A 22,536-nucleotide genomic window follows, 5' to 3' on the forward strand; every position below is an offset into this window, starting at 1 on the left:
TAACATATGTTCTTTGGAAATTGATCAGTATATTTTTAACTAATATAGAATGCTATCACACTTTTTTTCTTTTTTCTTTCTTTTTTTTACTGTCACATTTTTAAAAAACCTGGTATTATTTGGTCTCAGTGAAAATAGTCTGTTTTCTTCTATTCCCTTATGGCTAGGAGACTTACCTGTGGTTTCAAGGAGCCAGAGGTAGAAAATTGCCATTGAGAAATCTTTTTTTTTTTTTTGGATCAACAGTGTAAAGTATAGTAAGCTTGAAAAGACAGATTTCAAATTTCCTTAGCAGCTGACTGTTTATCTTATGGTTAGATATCTCTAGCTGAGGACATCTGTCCCTTTGTTAGAGTAACATTCCCGGGTTGGCAGCCCTTCTAGTTTCCTTTTTTACCCTAAGTGAAATCCCTCTTTCTGCTCATTCAGAGTACTATTTAGGAGAGATAAGCAGAAAACATGAAGATTTTAAAAAAATAAGTCTTTGATCTTGAAATCAGTTTTTAAGTCATTTTACAACTTTGATTTATTTTATTGTCTAATCTATATGAAACAGTTTTGGATTAAAAAAATAGTTCGTTTCTTCCAGTGTACAAATCCAAAAGCAGTTTGAATTTAAAGGGCAAGGAGGCCTAATCCAGAGTATTTATCTCATGGGAGCTATTGGGCCATGTGGACTGGGGTCCAGCATTTCTTTGGGAATTATCTATCAGATTTATGGGCCCTAATATTATCTACCATAACTGCCATCCCAGAGATTGGAAGTTTGCTAACCTTGTGCCTGTTTCTAAATCTCTTTCATATCTGTAGCTAGCTCTCCATCCTCAGTGACCAAGGCTCTCAGTATCTCTTGTTTATTTATTTTTTATTAAATTTTTTTTAATGTTTATTTTTATGAGAGGGAGGGACCGAGCATGAGCAGGGGAGGGGCAGAGATAGAGGGAGACACAGAATTTGAAGCAGGCTCCAGGCTCTGAGCTGTCAGCACAGAGCCTGATGCAAGGCTTGAACTCACGAACTGCGAGATCATTACCTGAGCCATAGTCGGATGCTTAACCGACTGAACCACCCAGGCACCCCTCAATATCCCTTATTTAGACCACTGTAATCTTCCTCACTTGTCTCCCAGCCTCTGGTCTCTCTCCCTCCAGTCTGTCTTCCACTTGTGTTTGTGGGCTCGATTTGACTTGCAAATCAGATCATTGCACTCCCTGCATAAAATTTATCAGTGTCCCAGTGAAAAATTAAAAATCTTAAAAAAATTTATTTGTTTGTTTGTTTGTTTGTTTTTGACAGAGACAGAGATGGTGTGAGCAGGGGAAGGGCAGAGAGAGGAGACACAGAATCTGAAGCTGGCTCTAGGCTCTGAGCTGTCAGCATAGAGCCCGACACAGGACTCGAACTCATGAACCATGAGATCATGACCTGAGCTGAAGTTGGAAGTTTAACCAACTGAGCCACCCAGGTGCCCTTAAAAATCTTTTTCATGGCACCAGGCTCTTTCATGATCTGATCCCATCTATATCTCCAGTTTCACTTCTTGTCTCTGCTTCCTTTGTACTTCATACCCTAGCATTAGTTACTTGATAGTCTCTGAACGTGCTGTGATGTCTCAAGCTATTTTACTTTTGCTTGACTGCCTGGGAAATTCCTTTGTTTCTTAGCTTAGCTCAAGTGCTGCTTCCCTTTGGAACCGTTCCCTGACTCCTCCAGCAGATTTTGGTCTTTTTTCTATATTCTTACTTCATGTGTGTGTGTGTGTGTGTGTGTGTGTGTGTGTGTGAGAGAGAGAGAGAGAGAGAGAGAGAGAGAGAGAGAGAGAGAGAGGGTGGGAGGGAGGTGTGGCACTTTGATACTGTGCTGTATATATTTGTGTGTCTGTCTTCACTCTGGAAGATGGGCCTCTTGAGGAAAGGGACTGTCTTTTCATCTGTTCATCTTCAGTGCTTAACACTGTATATGTTAAATCGTGAGTGTGCCCGTAATAGTTAAGTGAATACTAAACAGTTATGTGCCAGATTCTCTGCCATGTACTGAGGATGAGCTGTGAGACCCACAGACATGGTCTCTGTTGTCCTAGAGTTTATAATCTAGTGGGTGATACAGACAAGTACCTGGATGGAGTGCTCTGATGGAGAAGTATGGTGAAAATAGGCACATGGGCACACATACAGGACCACTTACCCAGTGGTCCTATAATACTCCCTTAAATGTTTGCTTTTCCAAAATAATGCATTATAACTTCTCTCTTAACTCTCTTCTGTATATCCTCTTTTCCTTTATTCTCAGTTGATGATCTTGTTTTATTTACTTTTTTACTAAAAAGGTAGACAGGAATCCTTTCATCTTCCCAGCAAGGAATCCTAGCAGCACATCTGCACCTGTACCCTTACTCTTTGACTTCCCATGATAATGGTTGATGTGTCCCTTTCCTGTCCAATGCTAGCTCCTTCACTTGGGTAGTGTTCTCTTGTTCCTTCAGGGACTCAACTTCTGCAATCATCTTTTCATTCTGCATTATTATTTCTCTCTCAGCAGTTCTTCCTGCCCACGGGTCCTGTCCTCATGCTTTAATAAAATCGCCTTTTTGCACCAAAAACAAAACAAAACAAAACACCCAACCCCTCCCCCCACCCCCCAAAAAAAAGCCTCTCTCTCTACTGGATCATTCCCATCATATATGCAGACTCTAATATTATCCAATTAAGGGCAGCCTGGGTGGCTCAGTCAGTTAAGCATCCGACCGTTGATTTTGACTCAGCTTATGATCTTACAGTTTGTGGGTTTGAGCTCCACTCGGGCTCTGCACTGATGGCATGGAGCCTGCTTGGAATTCTCTCCCTCTCTTTATCCCTTCCCCTGCTCACACGCTCACATTCTCTCTCTCTCCCAAGAATAAACAAATAAAAATTTGGCCCCAGAAACCCCTCCAGCTGCCATTCCATATCTTCCCCACCATCACAGAATGCCTTTACAGAATAGTTGCTGTTTCTTTCTCACTTTCCGTTCATTCCTTACCCCACTCTTGAGGTGGTCTATTCCACCACTCAGTGAAACTGCTTGCCATCTTGCCAAACCTAATGGCCATCTATTTCACTTTGCCTGAATGCGCAACAACATTTAGTATTTAACATGGTTGGCTGCTGCCTCCTGTTGGAAGTACTTTCTTCTTGAAGCTTTTATAGCACTACACTCTCCTGGTTGTTCCTTCTCACCTCATTGGTTTTTCCTTCCTACTGTTTGTGTTAGGTACTTCTCTGTCTGAGGACATGATGCTAGATACCTCTTGTTCTCCAATTTCTTTCCGTAGGTGAGTTTAATGTCTATATAACTACAATTTACCACATTGATGTTTTTAGTTCTGACCCATTCCCTGCATTCCAAATTAGTAAATCCTCTTGCCTCATCTTCACGTGATGTCTGGTCTGAAACTCCAAATTGAACCTTTCCTTGTTTTATTTTCTTCATAGCACATAATCACTACCTGATATTTCCTTGTTTATTTGCTTACTTATTATATGTTTCTCTCTATTGGAGTGTAAGTTTCTTGGGAGCCAGACTCTTGTCTGTCTTGTTCTGTGCCATGTTCCCGGCACCTGGGGTGATGCATGGCACATAATAGGTGCTCAGTAAATAATTTGCTGGATGAATGAACATTTAAGGAGATAGATTGAATTAGGATTGCTTAAATGAAGTTGTCTGCCTTAGGAGGTAGTAAATTTCCATCTTTGGAAGTGCTTAGGGAGAGACTGAATGATCATTTGTGGAGGAGCTTTTTTAACAGATTTTCTTTGCCATGTTTGTATCCCAGTGCTTATGAGGGATAGGACACCCCTATCAGTAACACAGGTTCTGGAAGGTTTGTAATTCCTTACCTAGGGATGGCTTAATCAGGTTCTAGTAGTGGTGAGTATACTTTGGAAAACTACCCAGGTGATCATGCACCTTCCGCCAGTGTGCCCCACCCCCACCTCTTCTTGGGCATTTTATGTATCAGATGGGTATTGGCCTTTATAACTCCAAGGTCCTTTCTGTCTCCATGGAACTCTGATTCTTACGTTGTCAATAAAATAAGGTGGCTTACTGTGATTGTAGTAATGAAAACGCATCAATTCATTACCTTACCCACCTTCACAGGGAGCTTCTCTTTTGTCCCCTCATATTTTCTGAAACAGAACTCTGTCCCCACCCTCCAGCTCTAGAGCCACTGTTACTAGTTTGGTATCTATCTCTCCATATTTTTTCCCAGGTTCCAACTAACCGAAATGAGAAAATATCTTTTTCTTAAGAGAAATGGACAATGGAATAATTTTTTGGCTTTTTTTTTTCCTTTCACTTAATATATCTCGGTTGTCTTTACTGTCAGGATATAGAGAATTTATCTCTCTTTTTTTAAATAATTGCATAGGATTTCATTGCATGTCTATAGTGTAATTTATTGAAATAATCCCCTTGATGACATTTGGACTGTTTTCACTTTTTGTTCCAACTTTATGAACATGCTGTTAGAAATTCTTTGTTCTGCTAGACAAATTCCTTATTCAAAAAGTAAAAACATTTAAAATTTTAATGGATATTGCCAACTCTCCCAAATGGTTGAACCAGTCTGTACTCTCCACAGCGGGATTTTAATTGGTTGCCCTTGCTTCAGTCAGTGTCCTTCATATTTTGAAGAGTCCAGGTGTTGAAAAGATCAGTAGTGTTTCACAGTATTTACATGTTTAAGCATAATGAAAACTGTTGCCATGGTAATGGCCTCTGGAGAACTAATCTGGTAGTTTTCTGATCTTTGGGTTAGATCTCAGTTCATTTTGTTTTCTTGGTTGGTGATGTAAGGGCTGTTAGCCTGAAGCAAATTTAGATTTTCTTAAGTAGTGTAATTATTTAACACAGGCATAAAGATATTTTGGAAAAATGTACTTGTAGAGCTTCCATTTCATGTCAAATGGTGACTGTGGCTAATGTATCAGGTTGGCATCTTCAAGGATCTAGAGTGTCAGTGGAGAGTTCTCTGTCAACGTTATATAGTTTAGATCTCTTGCCTTTTTTTGAGACAAGCAGCTGCTAGAACTTTAATATCAAAGATGATAACTATGAGGTCCTCATGGATAAGCATCTTCTATTTATGGTCTGTGCTATCCAATATTATGCACATTTTATTAGAAAATAATTCACAGTTTGGGGTGCCTGGGTGGCTCAGTCGATTAAGCATCCGACTCTTGATTTTGGCTCAGGTCATGATCTTGCGGTTTTATGGGCTTGAGCCCTGCATAGGTCTCTGTGCACTGACCGTGTGGAGTCTGCTTGGGATTCTCTCTCTCCCTCTCTCTCTCTGCCCCTCCCCTGCTCATACATGCACTCTCTTTCTCAAAATAAATAAATGAGCTAAAAAAAAAATTCACAGTTTTATAACTTTTTCTCATTCAGCCCGGCCTCTTTGTTACTGCCTCACCTACACCCCAATCGAGGTGTAATTATAAATTTAAGTCAGGAGATAGGAGAGTTCTGAAGATATGTTAGTAATATATATCTTTTTCTGAGTGAGCTTTTGGTTTTTAACCTGAAACATCATATTTTTTTCTTTTAACTTAAACATGAACATAAAACTGAGTTGTACCATCATGAATTCTTAAATTCACCTGTCTGGCCGGCACCCAGAGCAGAACATTACCAGCACCTAGAGCCCTCCTTGCACCTTCCCAGTCATTTCCTCTTCCTGTGAAAGAGGCTTATATGGCTTATATTTTCGTGGATTGGTTTGCCTCCTGTTAAACTGTATATAGATGGGATCATACAGCATGGGTTTTTTGGTGTCTGGATTGCGTTGCTTAACATATTTGTGGGAGGTCTTCATATTGTGAAGTTCTTTTTCACTGCTGCATGGTACTTTGTTGTGTGCATATGCCATAGTTTATCCATTTGCCTGTTGAGAGACATTTAGATTGTTTCTCGTTTGGGGCTGTCCTGGGTATCATTCCTGTATGTGCCTTTGGATGCACTTATGCATCATTTCTGTTAGAATTATTGGGACGTAGAGTATGGGTGTGTTCATTAGCAGTCATATTTGTGTTTTTTTCTAGATAATCATTTTCATGTTTTGCTTCTTGTGCAGTTTGCCTCAGGATACAGATCAACCCACAGAACAAAGCGGATTTCCAAGGCATCTCCCCAGAACGAGCTTTTGCTGATTTTCTCTTTGCCAGCACCATCCTGCACCTTGTCGTAATGAACTTCGTTGGCTGAATTACTCCCATTTACTTAATTGAGGAGTAGGAGGCTAGAAGAATGTAAGTAGTGATCATAGCCCTTGTGCCATAATGTTGATTTTAGGCATGGAAGTTGAGTGTGGCTGGTTTTGATTATAGTTGCCCGGGTTCCCATATTGCTGATAAGACATTTGCAGAATTTTCTATTGGAATGCAAAGCATTAATCTGATCGTGAGTCTTCAGTGCTGTCTCTCTTGGTCATTGCCTTCTCTTCTCACTGTTTTGCAAATCATTAAGATAACAGAAAGTAAGACTTTGCCTGTAGCTAATACCTAAGTTTCTGCATCAGTAACTTCATGAAAATAATGGAAATCTTGGAAGAGACATAAATTGTAGGTTCTGCCTGGAGATTTGCTCTATAATTTTTTTCTTTGATCTCAGGTAACTTTTAAATGCTGGGCCATTGTTCCCCTAGTAGAGTGCTCACATCTGGTAGACATCCAGTATATGCTGAATGAAGGACTGTGGCCATTTGCTAATAATGTGTGCTAAAGTGGAAATAAATGGGGAAATTGGATTAGCTTGGGGGAAGACTTTAAAATATATGATGAGATGTTATTTGGTTCATTTGCCATTTTCCCTTTATTAGCGTAGAACTCCTTTTTCTCTAAACTCTTACGTAGAATCTCAGTATATAAAACAGCAATGGAGCTGGAGTTGTTTTGATTGACAGAATTGAAAAGCCCTCTCTGCTTGGCCTTTCTTCCTCCCAAGCAGAATCCTAAATCTCTAAGAAGCACATGAGTGGTTTCCAAACTGTGTGTTGAGACTGTTATTTTATATATGAGAAAACAGAGGCCTTCTGTGGCCACACAGCTAGGTGGTTGCAGAGTGGTGCCTTCCCTAGTGGTGCTCTTGGCCCAGTGCTCCTCTAGTACGATGAGTGAATGCGCTCTTTTCTTTGCCTTTCCATCATAACATTTAGTGTTGCTTTTGGGTGGTAGGAAAGAAAAGAACCTTAGGAAATGTTATCCTTTTTGGGGGAAGAATATCCTAGGACTAGCCTCTGTCACTAAGAAATCTGTCATGTTTGTACTAATCAGCAGTATAACACAAGAGTTAGCGACTGTGTCCAAAGTGTATGCAATAATGCGACAAGGACTGTACATTAATTTCTGGCATGAATGAATCAGTTGCTTACAGTGTTCCATGGATTCTTTTTGTAATTGATAACTGCTTCAAAAACAGTTCTGTTAATTCAGGTAAGGTTTCATTTTTGGTAGTGGTAAGTTGACAGAAATGGTTTATTTCAGTGAAAAAGTTTGAGAAGTACTTCTTTCTACTATTCTGATACAGTTTAACTCTTTGGAAACCTGATCAGGGCTTGAGTTGTCCCCCTCCCTCCCCTTACCACACCTTCTATGTGGCAGTCAGTGCCTTGTTACTGGGAATACAAACAAAAGTAAAATGTGGCTCTTAACTTTTCTAGTAGAGGAGAAGGCCTATAAACATAGCAGTTAAAATTCAGCATAGTTAGAGCCACACCAAAGATCTGAACAAAGTACTGTGGGAGTCCAGAGAAGGGAGTTATATGCCATTTGGGAGCAGAGGCAGCAGACAAGGTATCTGAGGATGATAACTCTTTGAGTACAGCTAAAAAACCAAACCACCAACATTGACCTTATACTTGCAAACCTCATGAGTGACTCTTGGGCTCTCTGATAGTAACCTTGCTGGGAAAGTCATAAGTCTTTTGACTGATTTGCTTTAGATTACTAAAATTATTTTTTCTAGAGGAGTCATGTGTATGCTTAGGAAGGGAACAGAGCAAATGATTCAAGGGTGTTCTTTAGGCTCAGGGAGATACCAAATCATGGAAAATGATTTCCTATGGCCGACGTGATTGGAAGAGGACTCTGCTGCAGAGAGCTTAGTATTTCAAAATTATGACAAAAACAGAGACAAAAAAGCAGGCTCAGCAGGAATTGCATACTGCAGACCATATTAACAACATAGGGCCACTTGTTCAACTGGGAATTAATGGGCCCAAGGTAGAGCAAAATCTTCCAATCCCAGATTACAGTGGTAAATCATTCTGTAGAGAGTATGCTCACTGAAAAATCCTTTTCTCGGACATTGCCCAAAAGATTTTTCACAGAGATCATTTGTTTGACACAGGTTATACTCTCCTACTTTTAAACCTGTATCTATTTTCCCTTTTTATGTGCTTCTTTTTATTTTAGCTTTTTTTTATTTTTAAAAAGTTTATTTTTGAGAGAGAGAGCAAGCAGGGAAGGGGCTGAGAGAGAGGGAGACACAGAATCTGAAGCAGACTGTAGGCTCTGAGCTGTCAGTACAGACCCTGACATGGGACTAGAACCCACAAACTGTAAGATCATGACCTGAGCTGAAGTTGGATGCTTAACCGACTGAGCCACTCAGATGCCCCTAACTCTTTTTTTAAGTTTATTTTATTATTTATTTTGAGAGAAAGCAGGGGAAGGGACAGAGACAGAGGGAGAAAGATGCTGTCAGTGCAGAGCCTGACATGGGGCTTGAACTCATGAACTGTGAGATCCTGACCTGAGCCAAAATCAAGAGCTGGATGCTTAACCAACTGAGCCGCCTAGGCACCCCTGCCCTTTTTATGTGTAGTGTGCCAAAACACTTTTAAAATATTTTCCAAGTAAGTTCTCAATATTTATACCAACTCAGAAGGTAGAACAAAACAGATTGAACATTCTCTATACTTGCCAAGTACATTGAGGGTTGGGTATAAAAAGAATAAACATCTACAGTGTACGCTCTTGCATGAATTTGAGGATGACATTTAAAACTAGCAGCTACTCTGAAAAAAGGCAGATCAGAAGAAAATGGCATTGAGTTGAAAAAATAAATATTCAAGAAGTAACTAAATTAACATACAGATAGAGCTCACCATAGGTCAGGATTTAAGTGCTTCTTGTTCTGTGTCTTTTATTTATTTTTTATTTTTTAAAAGTTTATTTATTTTGGGAGAGAGTTTGAGCAGGGGAGAGAGGCAGAGAGGGAGAATTCTGCGGGGCTTAATCCCACAAACCACAAGATCATGACCTGAGCCGAAATCAAGAGTTGGACACTTAACTGATTGAGCCACCCAGGCACCCATGTCTTACTTTAATTTTAAAATAACCTCATGAGGGGGGCACTTGGGTGGCTCAGTCAGTTGAGCATTTGACTTGGGCTCAGGTCATGATCCCAGGGTTCGTGGGTTTGAGTCCCTGCATTGGGTTCTGTGCGAATAGCTCAGAGCCCGGAGCCTGCTTCAGATTGTTTCTTTCTCTCTGCCTCTCCCCTGCTCATTCTCTCTCTCTCTCTCTCTCTCTCTCTGTCTCTCTCTCTCAAAAATAAATAAAACATTAAAAAAAAAAAAGCCTGATAATCCAGAGTGACTTCAAAAAAGTTTTCTTATACCCCATTTTTGCTTGTTTGTTTACTATAGAGTATTTGACAATTGCAGAGTTAAAGAAGTGTGTTTAAAAAGTCAGCTATTGGGGCGCCTGGGTGGCTCAGTCAGTTAAGTGTCCATCTTTGGCTCAGGTCATCATCTCGCGGTCTGTGAGTTCGAGCCCTGCATCAGGCTCTGTGCTAACAGCTCAGAGCCTGGAGCCTGCTTCGGTTTACGTGTCTCCCTCTCTCTCTGCCCCATCCCCTGCTCACGCTTTGTCTCTCTCCATCTCTCAAAAATGAATAAACATTAAGATTAAAAAAGAAAATCAGTTATTTATCACTGTGCTTTCCTTATTATTTTCTTTGCTTTTATTATAACAAGTTTAAAAAATACAGAAAAGTAGAAAGAATAACCTAACCAATCGATGCTGGGAATTAAGATTTTGAACAGATTAGGGCTGCCTGGGTGTCTCAGTCAGTTAAGTGTCCAACTTTGGCTCAGGTCATGATCTCTTGGTTCGTGGGTTCAAGCCCCACGAGCTTCAGAGCCTGGAGCCTGCTTCAGATTCTGTGTCTCCCTCTGTCTCTGCCCCTCCCTTGCTCGCACTCTGTCTCTGTCTCTCAAAAATAAATAAACATTAAAAAAAAAAAAAGATTTTGAACAGATTAGACATTGTAGATTCAGCTGAAGTTCCCTTCCCTCTGCTGGAAGACCTGAGCTTCATGACAATTTCATTCAGCTAGGACTAATGTAAAACCTAGATCTATTAACACAGCCTTTTCCAACCTTTAGCCAGCCTATGTGGTCTCCTGAAAACCCGTCCTGTGCCACTCAGTTGGCAGCACTGGTTATATAGTTGGCTAAAGTTTATTTGTTTTGAGAGAGAGAAAGAGAAAGAGAGAATCCCAAGCACGCTGCACACTGTCAGCGCAGAGCTCGATACGGGTCTCAAACTCATGAACTGTGAGATCATGATGGAGCTGAAGTCTGACGCTTAACCACATGAACCACCCAGACACCCCTTACTTTATTTTTAGGCAAACTCCACACCCAACGCGAGGCTCAAACTCAGTGACCCCAGAGATCAAGAGTCGCATGTTCTACTGACTGAGCCAGCCAGGCATACCACTCATGATAGTTTTTAGATGATCCTAAAAATGAAAATGCAAAAGTAAAAAATGCTCCTAGTGACCTTCGGAGTTGCTGATTAGTGTCTGGCACTTAGGTGGCTGTAAATTTATTTTGGATGAATTTATGACACAGTTCAGTAGATTTGAATATTTTAAAATTTACATACTATCTGTAAGTATTTCCTATGTTTGTTTCTTTACGTCTGTGAAGTTCTTTTCGAAATTTGTCAGCTTCTCTGAGGTGTTCTGAAGGGAAATTCAGAAGAGGGACACAGCTCCATTGGATCACAGTTTGGGAAGGGAAGTTCCTGATGACAAGGTCCCTGGATCTGAGGGAAAGTGAACTGGGCACAAGGGACAAACCTGAGCTTGGAAATGTGCTCAGCCCCTGGGGAGGTTGTTTGCAAAATGCTCCAATGCTCATGCTAAAATCTTATTAGTGTTGCTTTGTTTTTATAATAGAGACCATTCTCCCACAGATCTTTAAAAATTCATGGTGTTTAATCCTGGCTGGAACAAGGGGACTAACCGAGCTGGGCAGAACAGAACTCTGACAAGCAGTGCTATTTACAAACAATTGCTATTGGCTTTTTGGATTTATCAGGGGAGCACAGTAGTCCCCTATTCTCTGTGGGGGATGTGTTCCAAGCCCCCCAGTGGATGCCTGAAACCACCAATAGCTCCAAACCCTATGTATACTATTGTTTTTCCTATATACATATACCTGTGTAAAGTTCAGTTCATCAGTTAGGCCCAGTAAGAGGTTAACAACAGTTACGAATCACAAAATAGGACCATTATATACTGGAATTAAAGTGTTGTGACTATATTCTCTCTCAGAACATCTTACTGTTCTGTATTCACCCTGCTTGCGGTGATGTGAGATGATAAAATGCCCATGTGATGAGATGGAGTGAGGTGAATGATGTAGGTGTTGTGACCTAGTATTAGGGTACTATTGACCTGACAGTACTTTAGAAGGAGGGTCATCTGCTTCCCCTGTGATGGACTGCAGTAACTATGGAAAGTGAAACCTTGAATAAAGGGGTACTCCTGTGTAGTGTCCTAGAAAATTTCCTCTGGACGGGAATCTAAATACTCTTTAGGCTCTACTGCCACCTAGTGGATCGTACATTTCCTGCCGAGAATGTACTACTACAAAGCAAAAGTTGAGTTGGGTGGGGGCTGGGTGGGGGTGGGGAACACTGATACCTTTGTGATAAAATCTAGTTTTTTTCTAGTCACAGGAGGGCAGCAGAGGTCCAAGTGGGCTTACATGCTAGGTGGGGGTTGCTTTACATTTTGACCACTGGTGGGCAGTGTGGAGTTAGGCTCCAAAGGTCATGCAACCTTAATGTGGCTTAGGGATTTTGTTATCCAGGGAAGACCTCAAGTGCACAGAGACCCACAGATTTTCCCTTTATTTCCTTTTCTTGTCAGTTGAAGAGCACCTTTTTGGTTCATTCTAGACCTGTTTTTGTTCCCAACATGACCTCCACTGGTAATAATCTTTAAGTTTTTTGAACGGGGGGGGGGGGAGGGGGGGCGCTGTTCAGTTTTTATTTCATTTTCTCTTTGACACTTCCTCTTATTGAATTAGAGCTAGCCACCAAGTAAGTTCTCAAAAAAGGAACTATTCTAAATTTGTAGACTGTATTTTGAACTAAGCACACAGTATAATCTTTTTTTTTCCAGCCCCCTTTTTTCACCAGATGGAGGGGGAGATTCTGTACCCATTATTAAGGCCCTAAATCTGCTTATTTTATTTACTAAAAAACACTAGTTAACGACTAATTGGTGATTGAACTCTGTTTTGTATTTGGTCTGTTTAAAGCTCTCAATAAAAAAAATATATCAAGTAGAGTTGTGTTTATGAAGTTCATTGCTGCCCTAACTCCTTACTCCATCCTTTCAGCTTGGATAATTCCTACCCAAGTTGTATAGGAGTCTTTTCTGGGGCCCATTGTGCATACCTGTAGTGCTGCATTTAGCCAGTAGTTATGAAACTGTTCATTTGCTTTCCTGTCTCTCCCACTGAACTCTTAAATTCCCTGAAGGACCTCAGGGCTTAGCATGAGGGGAACAGTCACTGTGCATGTTTGTTGAATGAGTGTATGAATAAATAAACCCTTTCAACTGTAAGAAAATGCTATAAAAATAGCTAAATCATTAGTTACATGGATGCTAAGACATGGAAAGTGCTGTGGAAGAAAGAAGCCAAGGAAACAATTTATTTGAAGGACTGTAGGGTGGAACACAAGCATGAGACTAGAAATTGGAAGGCCTGCATTGTAGAGTTTGCTCTATTAACTAGTTGATTGGACAAATAAGCTTGTTTCTGAGGCCCAGTTTCCCTATGCACATCATCTGGATGTTCATCACTCTCTTGCAGCTGCTATAGCCTGTGATTATTAGAATTCATGATAGTTCCCAGTGTATTTCAGGGAGATTGTGCTGTTTGTGTGGATCCTCAGTTGAGCTTTGCTTTTTTTTCTTCAGTTGCTTTTTATCCGTGTTACCAGATTTCCATCATCCATCCACAAGAGGTAGAAAGTTAGAGTCAGTATATACGACAAAATGCACAATGTTTGCATAAGACTGTTTACAAAATTAGGTAACATTTGGAAATGTTTTACGATTATCATATTATCAGGCTTGTGGGACTCACATATACTCTTAGACACATTAACCCATGTGATCCTGTTGCCTCTTCCTGCAATGAGGTTGATGAATGATAGTATTCCTATTTTACACATGAGGTAATTAAACCTTAGTGAAATTTAATTTTTAAAAAGTAATCTCTACACCTAATGTGAGACTGGAACTCATGACCCCAGGATCTGGAGTCCCATGCTTCACCAACTGAGCCAGCCAAGTGCCCCCCAACCTTGGTGAATTTTAAATTAACTTGTCCAGGCCCTGGAACTGTTAAGTGACTGAGTGGCAACTTGATAACAGATACTTGACTCTAAACTTTCATATTCCTTCTTCTCTATTTTGTTCAGAGACTTTTGGATGACGAATTAACATCTTCTTAAAAGGTTTTCATTAAAAATGTTAAGCTTTTTTTTTCAATGAGAAAGCTTAGGAGAGATAAGAAAAGATGAAGGTAGGCTCTCTAAAATATTTCTGCTGGGCGCCTGGCCACCCATGTTGAGTGTAGAGATTACTTAAAATTAATAAATAAAATATTTCTACAAAGTTGGTCATCTTGGGTCCAGAAGACATGCTAGAGAAGGCAGATCAGGAGACCTTACTATCCAGAGGGGATGACCTTGGTGCAGTGCCCTCTAGTAGAACTCTGCAACGTGGAAATAGTTCTAAGTCTGTACCATCTGGTATGGTAGCCACTAGCCATGTGCTGTTAATGAACATTTGAAATGTGCCTGACTGAGGCACTGATTTTTACGTTTTTTTTAATTTTAACTAAGTTTAAATAGCCACGTATGGCTGGTGGCTTCAGTGTTAAAGACAGCACGGCCCTGGAAAAATCTGTTAAACTCCCAGTACCTACTGCTTTCCTCTATGAAATGAGAGGATCAGACTGCTTGATCTGTAAAGGCCCTCTCATTTTTAGAAACACATGATTTGTGCCTTCTGAGATTGTAGTGATTCACATTGAGCTCGGAACCTAGAATTTCTGCAGAATGGTCTTGATTCACATTTTCTTTAATTTCACTGTTAATTGGGTGACCGGGATCCAGGATGAGATGGGTTTGAAGGAAAATCAGTATTTGAGCCTATCTGCTCAGTGCTAGTGTCTGAATAGAGATGCTGCTGGAGAAGAATACGGATTCCAAATGGAAATGACCCTGTCTGGCATTATCTTTTGTGTCTATACAGAGAATAATTATTTTTAACTTTGTGTTGTGCCTGGCTTTCTTTTAAGGTGATTAGAGCAGACTGATCAGATGGCACTGTCTTTTCTGCATGGGTGACATAGACTGAAGAAGTCATGCTAATTTTTCTCAGTAGGTGCCTTCCATTTTGCATGTCTTGATACTATGGGAAGAAATTTGATTAGTTTCCTGAAATCTTCATCCCCTGGTTAGCAGTTGAAGCCATTCTTCTGAGCTGTTGAATAGTCCAGTTTTGTTAACATTTCAAAGAATCCTAGCTCCTCTGCTTTTAGAATACTATCTGGTAAATGTAGTTTTGTCTTAAAAGAAGGAAGCGGGTCTTTGTTAAGTAGAATTTTCTGAAAACCACTATCATGAGACTTAGGTCCTGAGTCATTTTTGCCTTCTAGATGGACCAGCCTTCATGTCTTAGATTTGTTTGACTGTTTTAATACCATAGAAGCTTAAAACTTGACTTTTGTACTAAACTAGGATTTCTTTTATAATTCTGTCTCAAGGCTCCTCACTCAAATGATCCTATGTTCTAGTCTGCTCTCACCTGGGCCATTAGAACTGATGCATTCATAATTCATAGTCTGTGGCCAGAGTGTTTTTTTTTTTTTTTAATTAATTAATTATTATTATTTAAAAAAAATTTTTTTTTCAACGTTTATTTATTTTTGGGACAGAGAGAGACAGAGCATGAACGGGGGAGGGGCAGAGAGAGAGGGAGACACAGAATCGGAAACAGGCTCCAGGCTCCGAGCCATCAGCCCAGAGCCTGACGCGGGGCTCAAACTCCCGGACCGCGAGATCGTGACCTGGCTGAAGTCGGACGCTTAACCGACTGCGCCACCTAGGCGCCCCATTAATTATTTTTTTGAGAGGGAGAGAACACGAGCAGGGAGGGGGCAGAGAGAGAGAGAGGGGAACAGAGGATCCCAAGCAGGCTCTGCTGACAGCAGAGAGCCCGACGTAGGGCTCAAACCCACCAACTGTGAAATCCAACTGACCTGAGCTGAAGTTGGATGCTTAACTGACTGAGCCACCCAGACATCCTGAGAGAGTTTTTGCTTTAAGAAATTTGATGGAGTGGGGCACCTGGCTGGCTCAGTTTGTAGAGCATGTGACTCTTGATCTTGTGGTTGTGAGTTTGAGCCCCACGTTGGGTGTAGACATTACTTAAAATTTTTTAAAAAAAGGAAGTTTGGTGGAGTGAATAGGTGTGTTTTAACAGGTCTGTTTGTTCACTGTGAACACTTTTCCCTGTTTTTTTTTTTTTTTGCTCTTCTATGCATTTCTCACAATTCTATTGATATAAGAATGTTCTGCAGTTCTGTATCATGTGTCTAAGTACCATTGTTACTGACGTAAAAGCACTCTGGCTAGAAGTCTAATATCTTTCTATTAAGCTCTGATGCTAGAATCTCCAGGTCACCTTAACCGGTATGTAAAATAAGGTGATGCCCTTTTACCTGCCAGGATGGCTCAGCTCTTCTGAAAGGCAGTGTTTTCAAGCCCTTTTCAAGTCGTGGCAGCCAAAGAAGATTGCAGAATTTTAATGGCACACTGCAGGAGAAATGGCTACTGACGGCTCAGTGTGTTGGAGCCCCTAAATCTAAGGGGCCACTTTCTGGCTGCACCCTTAGCCCAGCACATGAGACGCTATGAGGAACCCATCTCACAGCTTACAGCTCGCATCTCAAGTGACTAGCAGTAGGGCGGCTGCTTCTCTTAGAGTTATCCTCCACCTTCTTGCCAAAAATAACCTTATCTGTCAGTGCAAATTATTTCTTCTCTTTCCGTGTTAAATTTGAGATTGGGAGTTTTTCTCTGTTGAATTCTTCCTTTTACTCCCTGTTCTTCCAGCTGAAATGTAGTGCTTTGTAGGCTTTCTAGATCCAGAAAAGCCCTGGAGGCTCAATTGCAACCCCTTCCCCCCCCCCCCCCCCCCCCAAAGAGTTTGTGAGCCAGAGAGGTCAGAGTGACTTCTGTTAAGTCACGTAGCTTATTAATTCTAGAGCGGAGTTGAAACCCACGCCTGCAACTCTTAGTAAGTTTTGCCTTGGTGTGCTTGGGATTCAGATTTGAACATTCCTTTTTATGGATATCTCTGTAAAATGTTCTGTGAAGAATATTTGCTTTATTCTGGTTCTTCTAGCCTGGCTTAAATGCCGTCCAGAATTTGGGAACCCCATAGTTGTCTTTGTCTTTGTGGGTTTAGAATTTTGTTGGAAGGATTTGGGGCCCTGTCTTGTAGTGTTTTAAGACATTTTTAAAAACCTTGGATATCTCTCTTACCTTTCTGCTTCTCTCTTTTAGGTTCACTTTTTGCTTTCCCCTGGATAAGAGCTTTTGAGATGGCAACTTGGACACGTGGATTTTCTTCCGATTTATACTTCCTACCGACTCTGATTTGGAATGTAGGTGGAGAGCCCAGAGAAGTTCCCTTGCTTCTGTGTTAGAGCAGTTTTGTAATGAGCATTTATGAAGATGGCCTCTACTTTCCATTAAGTGGGACCTCCTTTTTGCCTTTCAAATTAATAAACTCCATGCCACTCCTTCCTCTGCCTGTGGCTTTTTTTTTAATTTTTCTTCTTTACTGGTATTAAAATCCTTCTTTCCCTTCAGTCCTCTGCAGAGCTCTTTAGGAGTTGATAACTTGCAAATGTGAATCTGCTTCCTTGTTTTCATTAAGTATATCTGAAGTTAATGACAAAAGGCAGTGCTGACGACCCTGGGAAATGACAGTCCTTTGTCTTTTCCCTGAGGCTGGTAATCCTTTACTAATCCCTCACTTGTTACAGGTGGTTCCATGCTTATGACACAATGCATTCCTGGAACTGCATCATTAAGCACTTTGTTAGAAATTGAACTAAGCGGGTACTTCCACATTTACATGTTTCAGCTTGCTTTGGTGGTGAAAAGTGGAATGTAACTCTTAGGCAGTGTTAACGGAGTGCAGGATGTGAGGGTTGTTTATGTGTTTGCTTATAGGAAATGGTACTCTTCAAACCACTTGGGCAAATAATTCTCTCGTTTTGTTCTTTCAACTGTCTCGGGGGTTCTAATTCTCATGACATACGCAAAGAAATTAAAGATCAGTTTTGTCACTTGCTTAAGATCAGAAGTCCTGACACAGCTTGTGTAGAGCAATAGATCTGCTGGTTGAAGTGTAGGCATATTTATGTGTATCATGCTAGCAACTCTGTTTCCATCTTGGGTGCTATATATAGGAACTAAGCTATGCTGAGAATTCCACCATTTAAATTTAGCTGACTACTGAGATGACGGGTTGTGCTCTAGAGGTTTTCCCAACTTGGCTGTACATTAAAATCGCTTGAGGAACTTCAAAATGAGAGCCCAGTGCCCAGGTCACATCCCAGACCAATTAAAAATCTTTGAGGGTGGCATCTGTACTAGGTGCAGCTGATCCTCCTATACAGCCAAGTTGGAGAAGCCCTGGTCTGCATTCTTGCTACTCAAAATGTAGTTCTCTGACCAACAGAATCACCTAGGAACTTTGAAAGGGAGAGTCTCAAGCACCCGACCCCCCCACCCCAGATCCTATAGCAGCAAAATCTTTAACATGGTTCTCATGTGATTCATGTGCATATTAAAATTTTTTTAAATCTTTAATCTTTATTTATTTTTGAGAGAGACAGAGTGCAAGCAGGGGAGGAACAGAGAGAGAGGGAGACAGAGAATCTGAAGCGGGATCCAGGCTCCGAGCTGTCAGCACAGAGCCCAATGCGGGGCTCGAACTCATGAATTGTGAGATCATGACCTGAGCTGAAGTTGCTTAACCGACTGAACCACCCATGCACCCTTTATGTGCATATTAAAGTTTGAGAAGCACTAAGCTAGAACAATGGTTCTCAAATTTTGGTATATCTCACAATTCTTAGAGATACTGGTTCACTAAAATTATCATTGAGCAATTTAATTTCCTTTAAATGGTATACTGATAAGCTTTATCAGGAGGCTTCTATTTTTAGCCTAGATTGATAAACAGGTATTTTGGATAAAAAGTCTGAACTTTGAGGCAAATGGGTCATAAACTGGAAATATAAATTTTATCAAGGAAGAACATAATTTTCAGAGACTTTAATGTACAGGTTTTGATGAGGGAGCTTGAGGCAAGCTGAGGGCAAAGTACAGGGTAATAGCACCCAACCCCTCCCCCAGAATGGGATAGCCCGGCTACCCAAGAACAAAGGAAAGGGGTTTAAGTACTTGGCCATGGTGATGTGGGAAACTAAGGCAAATGAAAAATCAAATTCCCTTACTGCTTATAGCCCATTGACAAGTTCTTGAAATCGGCAGAGTGACCTCCCTCCAGGAGCTCAGCTGCCTCAATGATGACACTTTGCTAGGGGCAAAAGGGAATCTTGCCTTAACATCCTGAGCCCCCAGGACCCTGTAACATATAACATGTTATTTTTAACATATAAAAATTCCTTCGGAAGCTTCCTTTATCTCAACTCCTCCAAGATACATGCTGGCAATCATACTCCAAGCTTATGGCCCCCTGATATACATCTGAAGGGTCTCATGACTGAGGTTTTACTGAACGGAAATAAATGGCGTTTTCCTAACAGCAGCTAGCCCCTCAAGGTCCTGGAAACCTTGCTTCCAAAATTCCTTAGAGACTTAAGCTGTCCCTAACTCCTTCCCAGCCTGAGGGTATATAATCAGTTACCCATCACAACCCCACTGCAGCCCTTCCTGCCCACGGGTCCTGTCTCCATGCTTTAATAAAATCACCTTTTTGCACCAGTGTCTTCAAGAATTTTTTCTTGACTGTCCGTTCCAAACCCCACCATCACTCCCAGAACTTCATCAGGTTTTGTTTAATGCCTTTCAATGATCTTGAGATACATAGTTAATCGGGTTAGCTATTGTTTCAGAGGCCATTTAACCCACACCAGGGACCATCAACCGGAAACATTCATCTTTGAAGTGTCTTTTTCCCCATATGTAATAGGGCAAAATGCCTATAGCATGCTTTTGGAGTTCGGGTTTTTAAATTTAGTTAAAAACTCATTACAAGTGACTCACTTGTTTGACTTGCTCGGTGGTTCTCAGCTATGCCTATACAGAAGAGTTAGCTTTGGAACTATTCCTTCAAGCTTAAAAGAATGTGTTACCCCCTACTCCACTCCCCTAATGGAGTTTCTGACTCTTAGGTGTTTGGTTTTTTTTTTTTTTTTTTTTTTTTTAGCTGAAGTAGCTAAAGACATGGTAGATGAGAGGCACTGAACCAGGATAGTTAATCTGTTCATTAGATGCCTCTTCTTATTTCTGGACCTTTCTTAATACCCACCAGTGGTGTTGCGATAATGTCTCTCCACGGGCCTTACACATGGGTGCTCAATACAGCATGTGGAACAAGTGGATTTTGAGTACTACGGTACAGAGCGTAGCAGCATTTCCTGCTGCTTCTAGCTCGACACCTTTTATAAGGTGGGTTTATTTTTATTTTCTGTTCTCTTTTGTGGGGCCGGAAGCCATTTGCCACAACCACTGTACAGAGTCTGTTCCCTGCCATTCTCTGCAGCCGTGGGAAGCCCAGCCCTGAGCACCTCCTGCCCACACATTTCCTGTGCCCTATCACATGGAAACCATCTCATGTGTTTTCTTCTCTTAGCAGCCTATACCTTTGGCCTCTTTGATCATACCCTTTCATCTCAGGCTTCAAAATACTTTTGTTATGATGGTTGGAAAATACTTGGCGAGGTCACAGAGGCCTGTTCTCTGGTTGTGGAAGTTCAGAAGTGAGCACTGGCCAGTTACCAGAGGCTTGGGCTGTCTAAAGTTTGAGTGCTCTATGACTTTGTACCTACATTTCATTTAAAAAAAAAAATCAACAAATATAAAAAAAATGGATCTCTCCTGTGAGGGGACCAGAACACTTCTCGGAACAAGGATTCTCAAATGAGGGAAATGAGAAAGAAGTAGGAGGAAGCTTCTGCAAAGCAAAATAAAGCACATTGGCTGACATTGAATTAGTAAGCAGGTCCATGTGTATTGCAAAACTATCGATGGGATGAAAAAGAGATGTATTTTCCAGCCACCCCTTCCCCCTCCCCCAGGCAGCCTGGTGTTGCAGAAAGCATTTTGTTTGACTGGAAAGTGTTGATTTAAGAACCTGTTCTGCTGCTTATTGTCTGTATTGACCTTTTGTGCTGTCTCTAAAATTTAGCAAATAATTAGGCACCTAGGTACTGCACTGCATAGTGCACAGGGTTCTAAAAGGTAAGAACCCTTGCTGTCCAAGAGTGAGTGATTTGACATGGAGTGTCTGCCATGTGCCTGCAATGGTATTAAGTGCCCTCCTGCTGTTTATGTTTCCCTATAAATCCCATGAGGAAGGGGGTGCTATTCCTTGAGATGAGGAAATGGAAATTCAGTCTGCAAGTGTTAGGGTTTGAATCTTATTTCTGTCTTATTCCAAAGCATTTGGATTAGGCTTTGAGTGCAATAAATAATAAAATAATAAGCATGGGGATAATAATACTTCACATGTTGTCCCAACAAAATGTAAGTGAAAGTACCTTGTTAATGTAATTGCTCTACAAATGTGTCCGTACTCTCATGGCTGTCATCAGAAACGCTGAGGACCATTTCACACATATTGCTTTTTTCCCTCAGCTGCACATCCAGTTTTACTGGCTTTAGGCTACAGGACTATGGTGGCCAATGGCAGGCCTTCCTGTCCCCAGAGGAGAGAGCCCTCGCTGCCAGGAGCCCTCATTAGGTCAGCTATTCAGGCTTGCTCTGCTTAAAAAAAATTTTTTTAAATGCTTGTTTATTTTTGAGAAAGAGACAGAGCATGAGTGGGGGAGGGGCAGAGAGAGAGAGAGAGAGAGAGAGAGAGAGAGAGAGCGAATCGAAGCAGGCTCCAGTTTGATGCGGGGCTTGAACTCATGGTCAGGTGAGATCATGCATGACCTGAGCCGAAGTCATATGCTTAATCAGCTGAGCCACCCAGGTGTCCCTGGCTTGCTCTGCTTTTTAAAATTCAAGGATGAACACTTAGGTTTTAACTTTTTATTATAGAAATTTACACACACACACACACACACACACACACACACACACACACGACTAGTAAACTCCCAGATGCTCAACACTCAGCTTCAACTATTAACATTTTACCCCAATCAAGTTTCAGGATGTTAATTAGTAAGACATATCTGGTGGGAGAGCTCTTTCTTTCTATTCATCATTTAAAAAAATATTTGAGTGCCTACTCTGTGCCAGGTACAATAGATACAGAGGTGATCAGAACAGACCAGGTACCTCCCACTCAGAGCCTTAAATCCTAGCTGGGACCAGAGCCACAGCAGCACATAAATAGAATTGAGAGCCACATCAGCACATAAATAGAATCGTGTTGTTCTTTGGGGAGTGGAGGACATAAACAATGTGAGGTGGCTGTAAATGGAGCTGGGGAGGGAGCTCCTCAGAAGCAGTGGTCAGGAAAGCCCTCTCTGAGCAGGTGACATTTAGGCTGAGGTCTGACAGCTGAGAGAGCCAGGAGCCCAACCAGCTGAGTGTGTCTAGATATTACTTTACTAACTTGTGTTGCCATATGAATGAGTAGTGGAGTTTGTGTGTGCAGAAAGTATTGCCTCGGGGGGCGCCTGGGTGGCTCAGTCAGTTGAGCGTCTGACTTGGGCGCAGGTCATGATCTCACAGTTCGTGAGTTCGAGCCCCGCATCAGGCTTTGTGCTGACAGCTCAGAACCTGGAGCCTGCTTCGGATTCTGTGTCTCCCTCTCTCTGCTCCTTCCCCGTTCATGCTCTGTCTCTCTCTGTCTCCGAAGATGAATAAACGTTAAAAAAAAAAAGAATGAAAGTATTGCCTCGGGAGACTACTAGGAACAATGTGCATTGGAGGAGTGCTTCCTAAATGTGTGGGCCTC

General features: G+C 41.3%; 1 protein-coding gene across 2 annotated transcripts in view; it reads left to right on the plus strand.

Moving 5' to 3' along the window:
• Positions 1 to 22,536, plus strand: part of DAD1 (defender against cell death 1) — a 117,236-nt gene that overhangs the window by 3,447 nt on the left and 91,253 nt on the right. Inside the window, exons 2-3 of one of the 2 annotated variants that reach the window (XM_025918924.2) lie at positions 6,113 to 6,287; positions 16,929 to 17,170. In XM_025918924.2, coding sequence (XP_025774709.1) covers positions 6,113 to 6,243 — 131 coding nt within the window. In that variant the 3' untranslated portion in view covers positions 6,244 to 6,287; positions 16,929 to 17,170. Of the gene's footprint in view, positions 1 to 6,112; positions 6,288 to 16,928; positions 17,171 to 22,536 lie in introns of those variants that run through there. The other variant, XM_086710176.1, reaches the window with a different exon arrangement.

The sequence above is a fragment of the Puma concolor genome, chromosome B3 (genome assembly GCF_028749965.1).
Source record: "Puma concolor isolate L17-30 chromosome B3, mPumCon1.1.hap2, whole genome shotgun sequence".
Taxonomy (NCBI): domain Eukaryota; kingdom Metazoa; phylum Chordata; class Mammalia; order Carnivora; family Felidae; genus Puma; species Puma concolor.